General features: G+C 39.5%; 1 protein-coding gene across 1 annotated transcript in view; it reads left to right on the top strand.

Annotated features, from left to right (window-relative positions):
* Positions 1 to 15661, top strand: part of LOC126210489 (sushi, von Willebrand factor type A, EGF and pentraxin domain-containing protein 1-like) — a 103582-nt gene that overhangs the window by 74792 nt on the left and 13129 nt on the right. Inside the window, exon 8 of the mRNA XM_049939723.1 lies at positions 7499 to 7812. Coding sequence (XP_049795680.1) covers positions 7499 to 7812 — 314 coding nt within the window. The remainder of the gene's footprint in view (positions 1 to 7498; positions 7813 to 15661) is intronic.

Genomic DNA, 15661 nt, shown 5'->3' with positions numbered 1-15661 from the left:
GACAGAAACTATTGTTCCTCCTCCTGTATTACACAGCTGCTATTATTATCTGATACTTCAAACAAAGCATTTTAACTTTGCATACTACTATTAGATGTTTGTATACTGTCAAAACTAGGATTTGTCTGAGAGAAATATTAGAGTTTGGCAGAATTTACATTGCTGAGTCCAAAGTATACATTCCAGTAGTGAAACATGGCAGCAGTTCAGTGGTGATTTGGGCAGATGTATCAGGACATTCTGTGGGCCTCATAGTTACTGTGCAAGGTCGCATTACTGTCAAGAATTATGTGAACAATTTGTCTGATCAGGTATGTGTCACGGTACAAAGTTTGTTCATGAATGGTGATGCTGTGCTCAGAGACAACAGGCCCGCTGTTAACACTGTTCGCACCATCCAGGACTTGTTTTGTGAATAAAAGGATAAATTGGTGCATTTCTCCCAGACACCACATTCGCCAGATCTCAGTATTATCGAGCCTCTGTGATCTACTTTGGAGAGAACTGTGCATGACCCACCTTTATCATTGTTACCTGAACTTACCACTATTTTCCAAGAAGAATGGTACTTTGTAAGATTCCTTTGAAAACCATACAAGACCAGTATTTATCCATGTCTTGTGTTTCTGCTGTATCCATATTTTTGTCCACCTACTGTATCTTGTTGAAGGGTGGCCTAATGAGATATTCTTTTACTTTTTTTAAAAAATATTTTGATGTTCAATATCCTGTCTTATATCTACCTTTGACCTTTTAGACTTTTGGAGCAGAATATAAAACTTCATTCTGAACCCTAAAGAGGGAGAGGTGGTGTGTATGGACTTTATTTCTACTCCCAGTATAATTATTGTGAATTGCTGAATTCATCCTAAAATCATTCTTGTTATTAACTATAAATATAATTATGGAGTAAATGTATTGGATGTAAGTGTAAAATTAACAAAATCCTCCAAAATATAGTGCATCTGCAAAGTCGCTCCACGGCGGCGAGCTCTGCACATCTCGCCTTGCAAGGCACATAAGGTTGCAGCACATTCGTGTTGCTGTATAAGCTAGGGGCTAGGATTCAATGCTGGTGGTTGCAGTAATGTTGGACAATGGAATTCGATATCATTATAATTAAAACAATGAAATTAATTATGTATGATTAAATACACTGTACTCACGAATATCACAGTAGGTGCTGGAAATGTTTTCCTCTTTCTTGAATGCATAGCTCAATATGTTTACATTTATTTGTGAACACTTTTACCAGTGTTTCAAATGTAATAGAATGCAGATAATCAGTTATCGGCGTCTCCGGTTCATCTGTTGTGTTTGGTTTATTTTGATACAAAAATGTTATAACCGCATGCCAAAGAAAATAGTTTGATGGAGACAGAGCTGGTGAGTGCAGGGACCGGGGACGTTTTGTAATTACTGTATCTCCAAATATTTCACCTAATAGTTGTAGGGACTGGGCACTAGTGTTGCCTTGTTGGGAAAATGGAATGATTAATCTCATTTTCATTCAGCAGGGCAGTAAATGGATAAATTATCTGGGAACGGTAGACATCAGAAATGACAGTAATATCATAAAAGATCAGCCCTATGGTTCACATTCACATTTCACCAATCCAAACACTGGTTTTCTCTGCATGCAATGGTATTTCTCTTAAGGAATGTGGACTTTCTGATGACCAAATTCGTGAATTTTTGGAATTAATGCAGCCTGATAGATGAAACCAGGTCTCATCACTGAAAAAGGTTAAATCTAAAACAAGAACTCCACATTGATTAACAAATCACTGAAACCATTTGTAATAAGCAATTTGTTTGGCATGGTGCGTACAGTGTATTTATTGCACTGCAGTAATTTCATATGGACACATCGCCTATTCTTTGGTTATGACCTTAAGTGCTGTTGTATGAGAGACTTTAGCCTCCTGTAATAATCTCCTCACTGATTTTTTTGGACTCTGTTGTCATGATGTCCAAAATGTCATGAAGCTTCTGTCCTATAAAACTGTGAGCCACCCAGCTCATGGTGCATCATGAACTGAACATTTTGCTGTCCGAAATTTGCAAATTAAATCGCGTACAGTGTCACAATGTAAATTACCACCTCAGATGCTTCGTGAAGTTTCTTCCTGCATGGAAAACCTCTTCCACTAAACACATGCTCTCTGTAGTTGTAAGCATTTTCACTACACTCAGGTTACACGAGAACTAGATGATAACACAACTAACAGCTGCAGTGCACATGTAACTCTACTACCCCCACCCTACCACAGCATGTCCATGGAATATGTGCAGACGAGACTCGAAAGTACTGCCAACATTACGCACCCCACAAGGCAAGACATGCAAGGCTCGCCACTGCGGCATATTCAGTTACCAACTTTATACAGTAATATTCTTATTGCATAATTGTGTAGATTAAGTATTTTCTTCACCATAGCTGCAGTGATCCCAAAGATTATTCCACAGGATAGAATTGAGAGACAGAATGGTACCAATTCTGTCTATAGATCAACATAATGAGATTTCCAAGTGCAAAACAGGCAGAACTGAGCTTTTAGGTTAACGTATATACATGCTGGCACCACCTCAGTTTACATTTGAATGCCCAAGGACTTCACACATCATGTCTAATCTAGTCTGTTCCCATTGATGATCTCCACATCTCGTCTTGCTGTGCTGTTAGGATTCTATCAACATTACATCCCTCCCCTTTCCAAGTGAACTGATGAGGCTCTTGAAGTCTTCCAGGCAAAGTGAACATTTCGTTGGAGTTCAGCTAGATTATCATGCCATTCAACTAGATTATCACGCCATTTAAAGGTGTATAAAATAAGAGTTTGATTTTGTAGCACAAGGGCTAGTTTCATACTAATTTTCCACTCGGCAACATTTGTTGTTTAATTTATTTAGAATTAATTTGGAAGTTTTTTATGGCTTCAGTTTGAGGCACTTGGGCACAATTATCTAAATGAAATTCATCTGCAAATGTATCCTGCAGCTGTATTGTAACATCCACTAATGTGTTAAATAAGAGTGATCTGGCACTGTACATGTACTTTATTACATTGTTTAGAACACATTTTGTTTCCCCCACTATTCAATAATTTACTTCTTTAGTATATCCACTTCATCATGTGCCTATGAACCACTCCCTCTTTGAAACTTCCTAACAGATTGAAACTGTGTGCCGGACTGTGACTCGGACTTGGGACCTTTGCCTTTTACGGGCAAGTGCTCTACCATCCGAGCTACCCAAGCATGATTCACACACCGTCTTCACAGATTTACTTCCCCAAGGCTGTGGCTAAGCCATGTCTCTGCAATATCCTTTCTTCCAGGAGTGCTAGTCCTGCAGGTTCACAGAAGAGCTTCTGTGAAGTTTGGAAGGTAGGAGACACGGTACTGGCAGAATTGAAGCTGTGAAGGCAGGTCGTGAGTCGTGCTTGGGTAACTCAGATGGTAGAGCACTTGCCCGCGAAAGGCAAAGGTCCCGAGTTCGAGTCTCGGTCCGGCACACAGTTTTAATCTTTCAGGAAGCTTCATATCAGCGCACACTCCACTGCAGAGTGAAAATCTCATTCACTCCCGCTTTACTGACATTATAATTTAAAATTGTTATAAACTGTTCAAATAAAAAGGACAACCACTGGTCAGTTGAAACTGATGCTTCCATTCTGACCAATTGTTGTTACTAGAAAATAAAATGAACAGTATTTTTCTTTTTCAATTGAAATCTTGTGGGAAAACTTGCAGCATTTTGTTCAGTATGGATTTTGTGTTGCTTTCTTCAGGGTGGCTACTTGTCTGGAAAACCTGGGAAATTGGTGATTCTCAGGGATTTACAATTTACCAGAAAATTAGGGACATGTCAGTGATTTCTGAAAGACTAAGGGAATTCTAGGACATTTGGTGAGTAGGGGAGTTGAACTGTTCATTGACAGACATAAAGAAATGTACTTACTTATTTTGTTAAAAAAACCTCTCAAGATTTTTCACCAGAAACAGTCAGTTGTTGAGTTGCGTAAGAAGAGGTGAAGTAGTCCATTAAATTATTGTAATATTTGTCACTCAATGACATTTGCTTATGATGCACTGATCCATGTCGAGAATCTTCGTTATTGACAGTGGGTTTTAGAGATTCAGGTCTGCTTCCCATTGCACAGTTAATTCTGAGTACAACTGACTTCAATTTGCACATCAAAATTTGTCACTTGGTTGTAAGTTTGTTAATCACACAAAAGCAAGGGTTATCTTTTTTCATCTATGCAGGGTGGTTTTGGTAAATGGGAGCACTACAGGAAACAAGCAAAAAATGTTCCAGAAATATCGCCAGAAATTCACACTGTCTGTGCTACAGGATGTTCATCAGATCTGTACAGTACAACATAGATGAAGTGTTCGAACTGGCCCCGGAGAGCCTCTAAGTGTACCGGAACACGACGCAGCAGCGACTGACGTGTAAGTTCAGATGTGCTGTCCTGCAACCGAGTGGTATCACACTCATCGAGACTGTGTTGTTTCAGTGTCTGCACTTATAGGATGAGACACAACTTCTTTCAGGTGCACCCACAGATAGAAAACTGAAGGGTCAAGGTCTAGTGACCAGGCAAGCTGTGAGACTGGACAGTTGATCAGGGTAGATGTTGTCGAGATGCCTTTTCGTGGAGATATAGACGTGAGCTGGAGTACCATTGTGTAGTAGTGTCATAACCCTTCATATCACCATCTTCCAGCAGGGAGGCAGGGTCACCCACAGAGACAGTGAGTACACCTCTCCTGGGAGGTGTGGTGAAAAGATGATTGGTCCCATAAGGTGGTTGCCAATAATCCCTGCTCACTCATTAAGACTGAACTGATTCTGATATTCACTAGTACACACAGAAAATACTGAGTTGCCTGGCATGTTTTCATGTGCTTTATTCATTGAAACCTACACTATTTAAGTTCTTTTACCCCACCTTCAATCTCTGGCCACTTGTCCTATGACCTTTTTTGCTACTTATCTTCTTGGGGATTGTTCCCTACGTTTGCTCTCATTTAGCAAAATCACTTTGTAAAGAAAATACAAATGTGGACCCAGATCTGTGAACACACCGTTTGTACATTAGCAACGAGTATTCAGGCTTTGGTTCTCTTTCAGTAATTTCAGTGCAAAGTAGTACTTTGCTAACTTTCTTGAACTTGCGTGCTGCACTACAGTGTGGAAAGCTTCAGGTTTCAAATAGGATGCATTGTTTCCATCAGAGGCTATTGGTATTATGTTCTGTGGACAACAGTTGGAAGCAGCAGTTCCTGTCAGGATTTTTTGTATACTTGTGTTTATTGCACTGTTCCACCCTTGTCACAGAATAGTGATGGACTGCACTAACAAGAGAATTGCCATTTAAAATTTAACCAGAATGTTACAAATGTTATATCTTGTTTTCAGTCCTAGTTGAACTTGGGATAATAACTGGCAACAGGGCAGCTTGAAAAATATTTAGCCGTGAAAACTAGTAAAATAAAAAAATAAAAAAGTAAAATAAAACTTATTCTCACATATAACGAAAATTGATTCAATAAAATTAGGACTTTATTGTTGGAAAAACTTGGAAGATATCTGCATGGTGCAAATAGTGGCATTAGACCCTGAACAATAAAAACTATGAGATCCTTCACATGACAACTGAAAAAGCTTCCTTTAATCACTCAAATTTAAAGCTATTCAAATCAATTAAATACCTAGGGATTAAAGTTCAGACCAACTTAAATTGGATGCATCACATAGAAAATGTTATGGGGAAGATTAATTATAGATTGCATTTTCCTGGCATGACAGAAGGCGCACCAAATGTACTAGAGAGACTGCCTTGCCTTCAATACACTTGCTTATCCTCTTCTACTGTATTGCTGTGGGGTATGAGATCCTTACCAAATAGTATTGATGCAAAACATTGCAAAAGTTCAGAGAAGTCAGGTCATTTAGCATTACCCATTATTAAAGCTGCCAGGGACTCAGGAAGGAGGTCAGTATGCAGCAATGAAAAATTTTTGATCTCCTGCCATATACCATAAAATGTCTGACAGGTAGCAAAGCAAGTTTTAAACCTAATCTAAAATCATTTTTTGTGGACAACTCCTACTATTTCATGGCCAGATTTCTATTTAAAATGCATCGTATGGAGAAAAAAAAAATGTTCTGGGTGAAAAGTTAATATTAGTAAAGGGACAGTAGGGGACAACTGTGTGTCCTACAACTGACCACCTCTTAACCACTCCTCTTGTGTGGTCGGGTCACCCTTGTATTTTCAAATGGGGATTTCCCACCCTCCCTTTTTTTTCTCCAGATTCTACATAAGAAAAATATGTACAGTTTACTCAAATCATTGTTTTCCATTTGTGGTATATGGCACTGTAATCGACACAAATATCAAGTGTGCCTGTTTATGCAATTAACAACTGACATATTTGATTCTCCTTTCATTTACACTGTAAATGTAAACTTTTATGTCCTATGATATTTGTCTTCAAAATTTACTTTAGGGTTGTAAATTAGACTTTACAGAACAGTGTGGTTACCCATTTCAGTCTCTGGTTAGAAACTATTTGTAGCCTGATCCAGGAACAATTACATGGATGTAAAAGTTCTCTGTCCCCATTGGGATGCTTTATATCGGTGAGTCCCGCTGCCTGTCACCGTTGGGGGTGCTTAATTTCAGTGAATACCCATGGGTCTGTCACTATCACTTCATGGACATTTTACCTTACTACAGTGGTTGGAACTTGCATTCTGCCAGTAGCCACATAGTGGCCTGCACAAGAATTAAGGCAGTTGGATGGAAACACATAGTGAAATCAGTCACCCTGATGGTGGGGTTCAAGGCCAGCCACCGAAATCAAGCATTCCGATGGTTTAGGGACTCACTACAATATACCCCACAAGGAACAAAAAACTACATTACTATACAAGTAACTTACTTGTCAGAAACATCACGTCTACTATTTATACAGTACATCCGCATCTGCAACTCTCGATTCAGATGTTCCATATAACATGTAACCAACTAACTAATTAACTGACTAATTATGAAGAAATAGAGGAGAGATGGATATGATACACGAGTTGGGGTAGCAAACATCGAGACAAAGAATTGTTTCATTGTTGTGAGATTCTCTCTCTCTCTTTTTAATCACGAAATTTCAGTCACCAACTTTCTCCTCTGTATGTTGAAATAATCTTTTGACTTCAGCTAGATAGGGAGAAATGACCAGTATGATAAAATAAGGGAAATAACTGCTCACATAGAAAGATTTACGCATTCATTATTCCCACGGGCTATTCCAGAATGGAACAGTAGAGAAAAATTCTGAAAGTGATTCTATGAATGTGGAGTAATCACATAGGTGTAAATGTTCGGGAAATCTTTTGATGAAACAGTCGCCACCCTGTTCTTTTGATAAACTTTGTGCCAGTTTCTCTGATCTCTCCTAACAGTGATTTAACTTTCTCCAACAGCCTACCTGAGTACATCGAGTGTGCTGCTTGTGTCCCTCGCGGTGGCCCTCGGCGTCTCACTCATCCTGCTTGTGGTCTGTGTGGTGGTGGTGTGTCGCCACCAGGGGCCCAAGACACGCCCTGGAGTTCCGTCGCCCTCGTCGTCAACTGGAGGAGGCGGAGGCCACCGCGGTGGTTGTGGCGGACCACCTGGTTCTCTTGGTGGGCCACGCCACTCTTCTCCGACAGGATGCGTTGCCACATCTGGAGGTGTTTTGCACGACCCAGACAGGGTCGCTCTTATCGCATTTGCTGATGGAGTTCAGTTGGGAGAGGTTGGTAAATTGTATCATTAACTGAGGAGAACTACAAAATTGTGAGACATAGTTGCTGACCAACACTTACCTTCCCTCCTACTGTGGGTTTTGCTGCATTCCATTCAGTACTTACAGCAGCAACAGTCAGGATGATAGACTAATCTGGCCTTGTAACATCAGCCAACATAGCCTTGCTGTGCTGGTACTGCAAAGGACGAAAGGCAAGGGGGAACAACAGCCATTATATTTCCTGAGGACATGCAGCTCTACTGTAAGGTTTAATGATTGTGGTAGCCTCTTATGTAAAATATTGTTGAATCTGTGGATAAGGGCTACTCAGGAGGATGTCGTCATAAGGAAAAAACAAAATTACCATTCTACAAGTCAGAGTGTGGAATGGTAGGTTCTGTAATCAGATAGGCAGATTAGAGAATTTAAAAAGAGAGATGGATGGGTTGAAGCTGGATATAGTGGAAGTAGTGAAGTACTGTGGCAGGAAGAGCCGGACCTCTGCTCAGGCCAGTACAAGGTGTCAACATAAAAGCAAATATAGGATTCTGAAAATAAGGCAGATAATGAATAAGAAAATAGGAATGCAGCTAAGCTACTATCAACAGCATAGTGAATGTAGTATAGTAGCCAAAGTAAACCCAAGCCAGCACCCACCACAGTAGTGCAAGTTTATATGCCAACTAGTGTCAGAGAGATGAAGAGACTAAATGAATGTGTAACAAAATAAAAGAAGATATTCAGATAGTTAAGGGAGATGAAAATTTAATTGTGTCGAGGGACTGGAATTCAATAGTAGGAAAAGGGCAAGAAGAAAAAATGGTAGAACATGGAGCAGGGGAGAGGATTGAAAGGCGAAATGCCTCGGTAGATTTTTGGACTCAGCAAAATTTTATCATTGGTTAAAAAATAATGAAACAATCTTGTTTGTGTGGAAGATACATCAAGACATTGGAAGGCTTCAGGTATATTACATAATGCTGAGAGAAAGGTATACAAGCCAAATTTTAAACTACAAAAATCAAACAATGGAAAATCCAGGACGGAATGTAACAATATTATGAAAAGGAAAGTAGCTACTCATCATATAGAGATCCCCCCCCCCCCCCACACACACACAACTTGTACACACTGACACAACTGCAGCCTCTGGCAGCTGAAGCCAGTGAAGAAGTGTGGCTTTGGCTGCCAGAGGCTGCAATCGTGTGTGTCAGTTGCATTTGTGTGTATGTATGTATGTATGTGTGTTTGTGTATGTGTGACATCTATTTTCGACAAAAGCTTTGTTGGCCGAAAGCTTATATTGTGATAGTCTTTTTGTTGTGCCTGTCTGTGACTTAGCATCTCTGCTATATGGTGATTAGTAACTTTCCTTTTCATAATATTGTTAAATTTTAAATTGCAAAAGATTTCCAGGAGCTGATGTTGATTGTGACCACAATTTATTTCTTATGAACTGCAGATGAAAACTGGAAGAAAAAAAAGAATTAGGAAGATTGAAAGATTGCTCACCATGCATAGATTGAAAGAACTGGGAGTTGTTGAGTTTTGAAAAGGGACTGTTAGGCAATGATTAAATGAAATGCCAAAGGAATACAATAGAAGGAGAATAAGTAGCTTTGAGAGATGAAGTAGTGAAGACAGTAGAGGATCAAACAGGCAAAAAGACAAAGTTAATTTAATTGTTGAAAGCAGAAAATACAAAAATGCAACAAATGAAGTGACCATAAAGGGATACAAACATTTAAAAAATCAGACCTAAAGAATACGCAAAATGGCTAGACAGGAATGGTTAGAGGACAAATGGAAAGCTTTAGATATATGCACAATAGTAGAAATTGCTACTCATCATATAGAGGGCGTGTTGTGCCTGTCTGTGGCTCAATGTCTCCTCTGAATGGCGAGTAGCAATCTATCCTTTTATAATATTTTTGTTATTCTGTCTTGGATTTTCTGTTGCATGATAGGAGAAAGATAGATATGTCCTATAGAAATTAGAGACCTTTGGAGAAAACGGAAGCACGGATATGAATATCAAGAGTTCATATGGCAAGCCAGTATTAAACAAAGAGTGGAAAGGTGAAAGTTGGAAGGATTATATAGAAGGGCTAAACAAGGCAACTGAATGTGAAGGCAGTGATATAGGTAGGGAAGAGGAGATAGATAAAGATGAATTGGGAGATATGATGTGAAAAGAATTTAATGGAACACTGAGTGGCCTACGTAGAAACAAAGCCCCTGAGTTAAGTAGATGATATTCCCTCAGAATTATTGAGGTACTTGGGCTACCAGCCATAACAGAACTATTTCAACTTGTATGCAAGATATATGAGACAGGCGAAATACCCTCAGATGTCAAGAAGGATAAAATAATAATCCAGGTTCAAAGTAGGGACCTGGAGAGCGGTGTGAATATTATTGAACTGGTAGTAGCTGACTTTGTAGAAGTTCACTTGTGTTCCAGAGTAATGTAGGAGCTCTTGAGGTAGTACTGATACAGTGAGTTAGCTTAGGAGATAGGTTAAAGAAAGTCGCCTACATTTACACATTTGTAGATATAGAGAAAGTTTATGACAGGATTACATTCTTTGAAATTGTGGAGGTTGTAATGTCCCCCTCCCACAATTTGTTGATGTCACTACTATTGTCAATGGTAAAGTCTCTTTTTTGTAAAATACAAGAATAGTAAGATTTACAATAAACTTTTTATTTATCTTCTTTTCTCGTAGTTGGCTCCAGTTCTTCACATCTAGAGGCTGATCGTTGAAGCTGAAATTTTTGAAATTTTAGATTCTCATGGTTCCAATTGACGTAATTAATTTTGAAGAATGTTTTCATGATAATTTATTATCTCACATTTTACAGTATAACGCTGTCTTTTGAATTTTCACATTAACAAAGCCGAAACTACATTGTTCTGCCCAAAATACAAAAACACGTCCGATTACGTCAGAGGCATGCCCACCACTACTTCGCTTTGCGCTAATAACAATATTCCAAAGGGTTTACACATTTTCTTGACAAATGAATTTCTATTATTATTTTATAAATGGCTATAGAAATAAATCTAATAAATAGCCCCAAATTGTGTAATTAATAATAGAAATGTTAAGTGTGCCAAATATTTTGTAATTTCAAATATGTGTGTGTGTGTGTGTGTGTGTGTGTGTGTGTGTGTGTGTGTGTGTATTAGAGGGTAACATTCCACGTGGGAAAAATATATCTAAAAACAAAGATGATGTGACTTACCAAACGAAAGCACTGGCAGGTTGATAGACACACAAACATACACACAAAATTCAAGCTTTCGCAACCAACGGTTGCTTCATCAGGAAAGAGGGAAGGAGAGGGAAAGACGAAAGGATGTGAGTTTTAAGGGAGAGGGTAAGGAGTCATCCCAATCCCGGGAGAGGAAAGACTTACCTTAGGGGGAAAAAAGGACAGGTATACACTTGCACACACAGACACAAGCAGACATTTGTAAAGGCAAAGAGTTAGGGCAGAGATGTCAGTCGAGGCGGAAGTACAGAGGCGAAGATGTTGTTGAATGACAGGTGAGGTATGAGCGGCGGCAACTTGAAATTAGTGGAGGTTGAGGCCTGGCGGGTAACGAGAAGAGAGCAACTTTCAAAAAGAAAAAAATGCCAAGTAAACATGGGGTTTAAAATATGTACCTTAGGAACTACGAGTGGTTCCCAATCTTTGATATTGTGAAACACATCTCTTCTACTGGAAGTGCTTTGGTTTCCATACTTTTGAAGAGGCAGTATGGACCAAAACAAGAGAAAAGTGAATGAAACATGGGCTCTAAAAAACATACCTTACGAGCTGTGAACACTTGGTCATCTTCTCTACTGTGAAACCCCTCTCTTCTACTGAACAAGTGCTCGTAGCTCTTATGGTATGTATTTTAGGGTCCATGTTCTTGTTTTGATCCATTCTACCACTTCTGAAAGTTGCCTAGCCTCCAAACTTAGCACCAACAGTATTGATACATGTATTCCACTGTCAGAGATACCAGAATGATTTTCACTAATAACTTTTTACACACACACATACACATGCACACGCACGCACGTGCGTTTACAGCATTCAGTGAATTCACAAAAAAACTGCAACACCTGAGGTACACACACATCTGCTATGGAACAGCAGAACAGATTGTGGGGCATATCACCTAGCAATACTGGGAGAGAAGATACTGGGAATAAGAATGATGTCCCCCAAGCTACAGCTGACGCTGTTAATTAGCTATCAGATATGTAGGTCTGAGAATTTTGACTGATGAGTAAAAACCTATTTTTTATGTAGTATTTGTGATTTATAATTTATCTTGTTAAAATTTGTTATGTGTAATTTGATAATACAATGCTGGCTTTCGAGGCTAGTATTTGCATCCTTGGTGATATTGGATGTATGTGCATTATAGTGCAATTTTTCTCTGCCTAACATCTTATCTTCAAATGTAAGAGACGTCATCAGAGCCTATAAAGACTCAGACAGTAGTTTTTGACTTAAAAAGAGTTCGACAAGTCGAGCTGTATATACACATCCGTGCAACAGTTGAGTCACTCCACTTGCTAAGGTCACGAAGTTGTGCTTACATGTGCTATGAAGCATTTAGTGGGGAAAAGTTGACACTTTGTTTTATCAAGCACTGAGACACATAATTTGTCTGATTTCAATCCTTTTGTTTTTGTTCTTTTGAATTTCTGTGGCCTCTCTGTACATCATAGAAAAGTAATAACTGCACCTTAATAAAACCCGTACTGTTGGGGAAATGAATTTTTTGGCCCCCTGTCCCAGTGCACTATCTGCTACTGCCAGTTTATTCGCGTTTCCAAGATGACCAGATGACAGTGGCTACTGTATTCTTTAAGCTGGGTGTTGATGCTTCTTTTAGTAGCTACGTAATCTTTATAGCCTGTAACTATGCCTCTAGCTATGTGGATGAACTATTACCAGAGAAACATACCTTAGACGCTGGCCTACTGCCTACATAACTAAATCAGCAAGGATCTGTAATTAGTTTTTTTTTTTTTTTTATTTTCTATTTGTAATTTTGTACTTGTAGGCATTGGTTTCCCACACAACAGATACATAAATAAGTCTATATTCCAAAGAGCAAGCAACAGAATGTGTGCTCAACACCCAATTAACCCTTTGACTGCTGCAGATGTGCTTCTACATTCTGTGGTCTTCAGATGAGCTTCATACATTCCTTGTTGAGAGTGATTTTGTTGTTGCTGTAATGGTCGCCTAATGCCAGTACCTGTGCTGAGAGATAGCGTTCTGGTCACTATGAAATACCTATCGTCCAGTTTTAAGAAAATTGTTCAGAGAAAAAAATTTATTGCTGCACATCTTAAAGTCTGATTTTTCATTTGTACAGGGCTAAATATCTTTTTTTTGTTATTCATCATGGTCATTGTGCTCCTCCAAATTAATTAAAGCAGTGCATGTAATTTTAAAGAGTTTGCAGAGGTAAAAACGCATTGTGTAACCTTTGCATATGGTTGGTTTTAGCCCATAAATTGCTGTGTACGAAGTGTGGATATGATATCAAAATTTTATTTAAAATGAAGAGGAGAATGATATCTATGTAGTTCTTGAGTTATTGGTTTTTATACCCGGCAGATAAATATTTGAAACTTTTTTATTCACTAAGATATGGAAGTAACTTGTCAGCAGCAGTGAAAAGGTCGATAGAATGGGATACATAAACACATCAGTAGCGCGTAAGGGAAACCAAAGCAGCTGAAGGACTAAAACAACAAGGGAAGCTATCAAAATATTATGGAAATCCCAACATTAACTTGGTTACGAACACAGGAATTGGGAGATAAATTTTGTTTTTTACGTCTTTTAATTTTTTGACATCTAGTGGGACTATGCTTGATATGCCTCATGTTATGTGACTGTGCTGAACATCATATTTCTTCCAGATACGTGTAGTTATTTAGCTGTCTGTATGTAGATTCTCTGTTTATAGGTTCATGGCAGGAATACTAAAAAGTATCCAACTCTTCTTTCCCCCCCCCCCCCCCACCCCCGCCCCCCAGCCCCCCCCCCCACCCCCCCACCTGATGGATTTTAATCTAGCACACTTGCATGAGCTGACCTTTAACCTTTGTGCATATGGGTGAATTTTTTCCTGCGTGTCAAGAGTGTCAGCTGCTGGCAAGCAGCAGTTGAGTGAGGTAGTATTTAGTGCTTGCACCAGTTTTTCATTGCAAGCGAAATGATGGAATGACTGGAGCTTTGCTACTACATCAAATTTTCCTAGAAACTGAGTGACAGCCATGTGGAAACCATTCAGAAGGCTTTCAGTGTCGATGCTATCGACATCATACATATTAAGGAGTTGTACAACTAGTTTAAAGATGGTTGCACATTGGTGGAGAGTGAGTCAGGTCATTGCCAGTGTGAGCATCGAAGTGATACGGGAACGTCGTATGACTATCAGAGAAATTACGGAAGAGGTCAGCATCAGCACTTTTTCAGCACATAACATTGTGACTGAAGATTTGGCCGTGAACACAGTGTCGTTGAAATTCGTGCCGAAGCTGCTAATGGCAGAGCAGAAACAACATCAAGTTGAAGCCTTGCAGCACATGCCGGACTTCAGCAAACAGTGACCCCTACTTCATGAACACCATTATCACTGGTGATGAGTCCTGGGTGTACAGGTATGATACAAAAACCAAATCCCAGTCATCACAGTGGAAGCATTCCTCATCACCGAGACCAAAGAAAGCTTGCCAAGTGTGCAGCAACGTCAAAGTGGTAGTGACTGCTTCCTTTGACTCCCGTGATGTCGTACACCACGAGTACACACCTCAGGGTCAATCAGTCACAGAAGAGTACTCCATGGATGTTCTCTGTTGCCTACATGTTGCTGTGTGGCGCAAGAGACCAGACTGACTTGCAGTCAACAGGAAATTGGCATCTCCGGCACGACAGTGCTCTAGTATTTTTCTCACACTTGATTCAGGCTTTTTTGGTGAAAAACCAGATTCCTATGCTTCAACAGGCTCCTTATTCTCCTGATACGGCCCTCTGCGACTTCTGCCTGTTCCTCAAACTCGAGAGGCCATTGAAAGGAATGTGATCTCAGATGAGATGACATTATGGCAGCAGCAACAGAGACCTAAACTCCGTTTGAAGGAGGCTTTTTCGGCGTGCCCTCAACAGTGGCGGCACCAGTGGGAGAGGTGAGTGTGGTCCCAAGGCAACTACTTTGAGGGTGATTAGGTGTCCAACACTCCGGGTAAGCCAGCTTTTTCCTGGCCAAAGGTCTCATACTTTTCTAACAGATGTCTTATTATTGGCATCCACACACTGTGGCAATTTGTTTCACTCTGTAGGATAACAGTATCAGAATAGTTGTTCCTTTTTTGTTGTTAAAGCATCAACAAAAGAGGCTTGTTTCACTAGATGCTATCGAGGATTGTGAGATTCAGTAATCCATATATTAAATTAGATTTTGATGTATTTATGATTATACATCCTACTTAGGCATTTTCATTTCTTTCTTCCTGGTGCATAACCTCTGTTTCCGAGTGGTTATTATTTTTGGTGACAGATGTTTCGTATTAATTAGCCAACTAGTTCCTCAATATAGTCTTTGACCTTGCAGTATTTTGTAGTTAAAAAAGTACTGGAACATTACTTATGATGATAAAAAAACTTGAACATGTAAAGATAATTTAGCACACTAATCTGATCCAAACAACAAAATTATTGTTATTTTATTTATGCTGACTTGCATCAGTTCGATCATATGTCAGAGAATCTCTCCAGTGGTGCCCTTTCGTGGTTGCCGGCTGTCAGCTAAATGTGTCCCTCCGACAGGCTG

The sequence above is a fragment of the Schistocerca nitens genome, chromosome 10 (assembly GCF_023898315.1).
Source record: "Schistocerca nitens isolate TAMUIC-IGC-003100 chromosome 10, iqSchNite1.1, whole genome shotgun sequence".
Classification (NCBI taxonomy): Eukaryota; Metazoa; Arthropoda; class Insecta; order Orthoptera; family Acrididae; genus Schistocerca; species Schistocerca nitens.
Note: the sequence above shows the minus strand (reverse complement) of the source record. Positions and strands in the feature narration are given on the sequence as shown.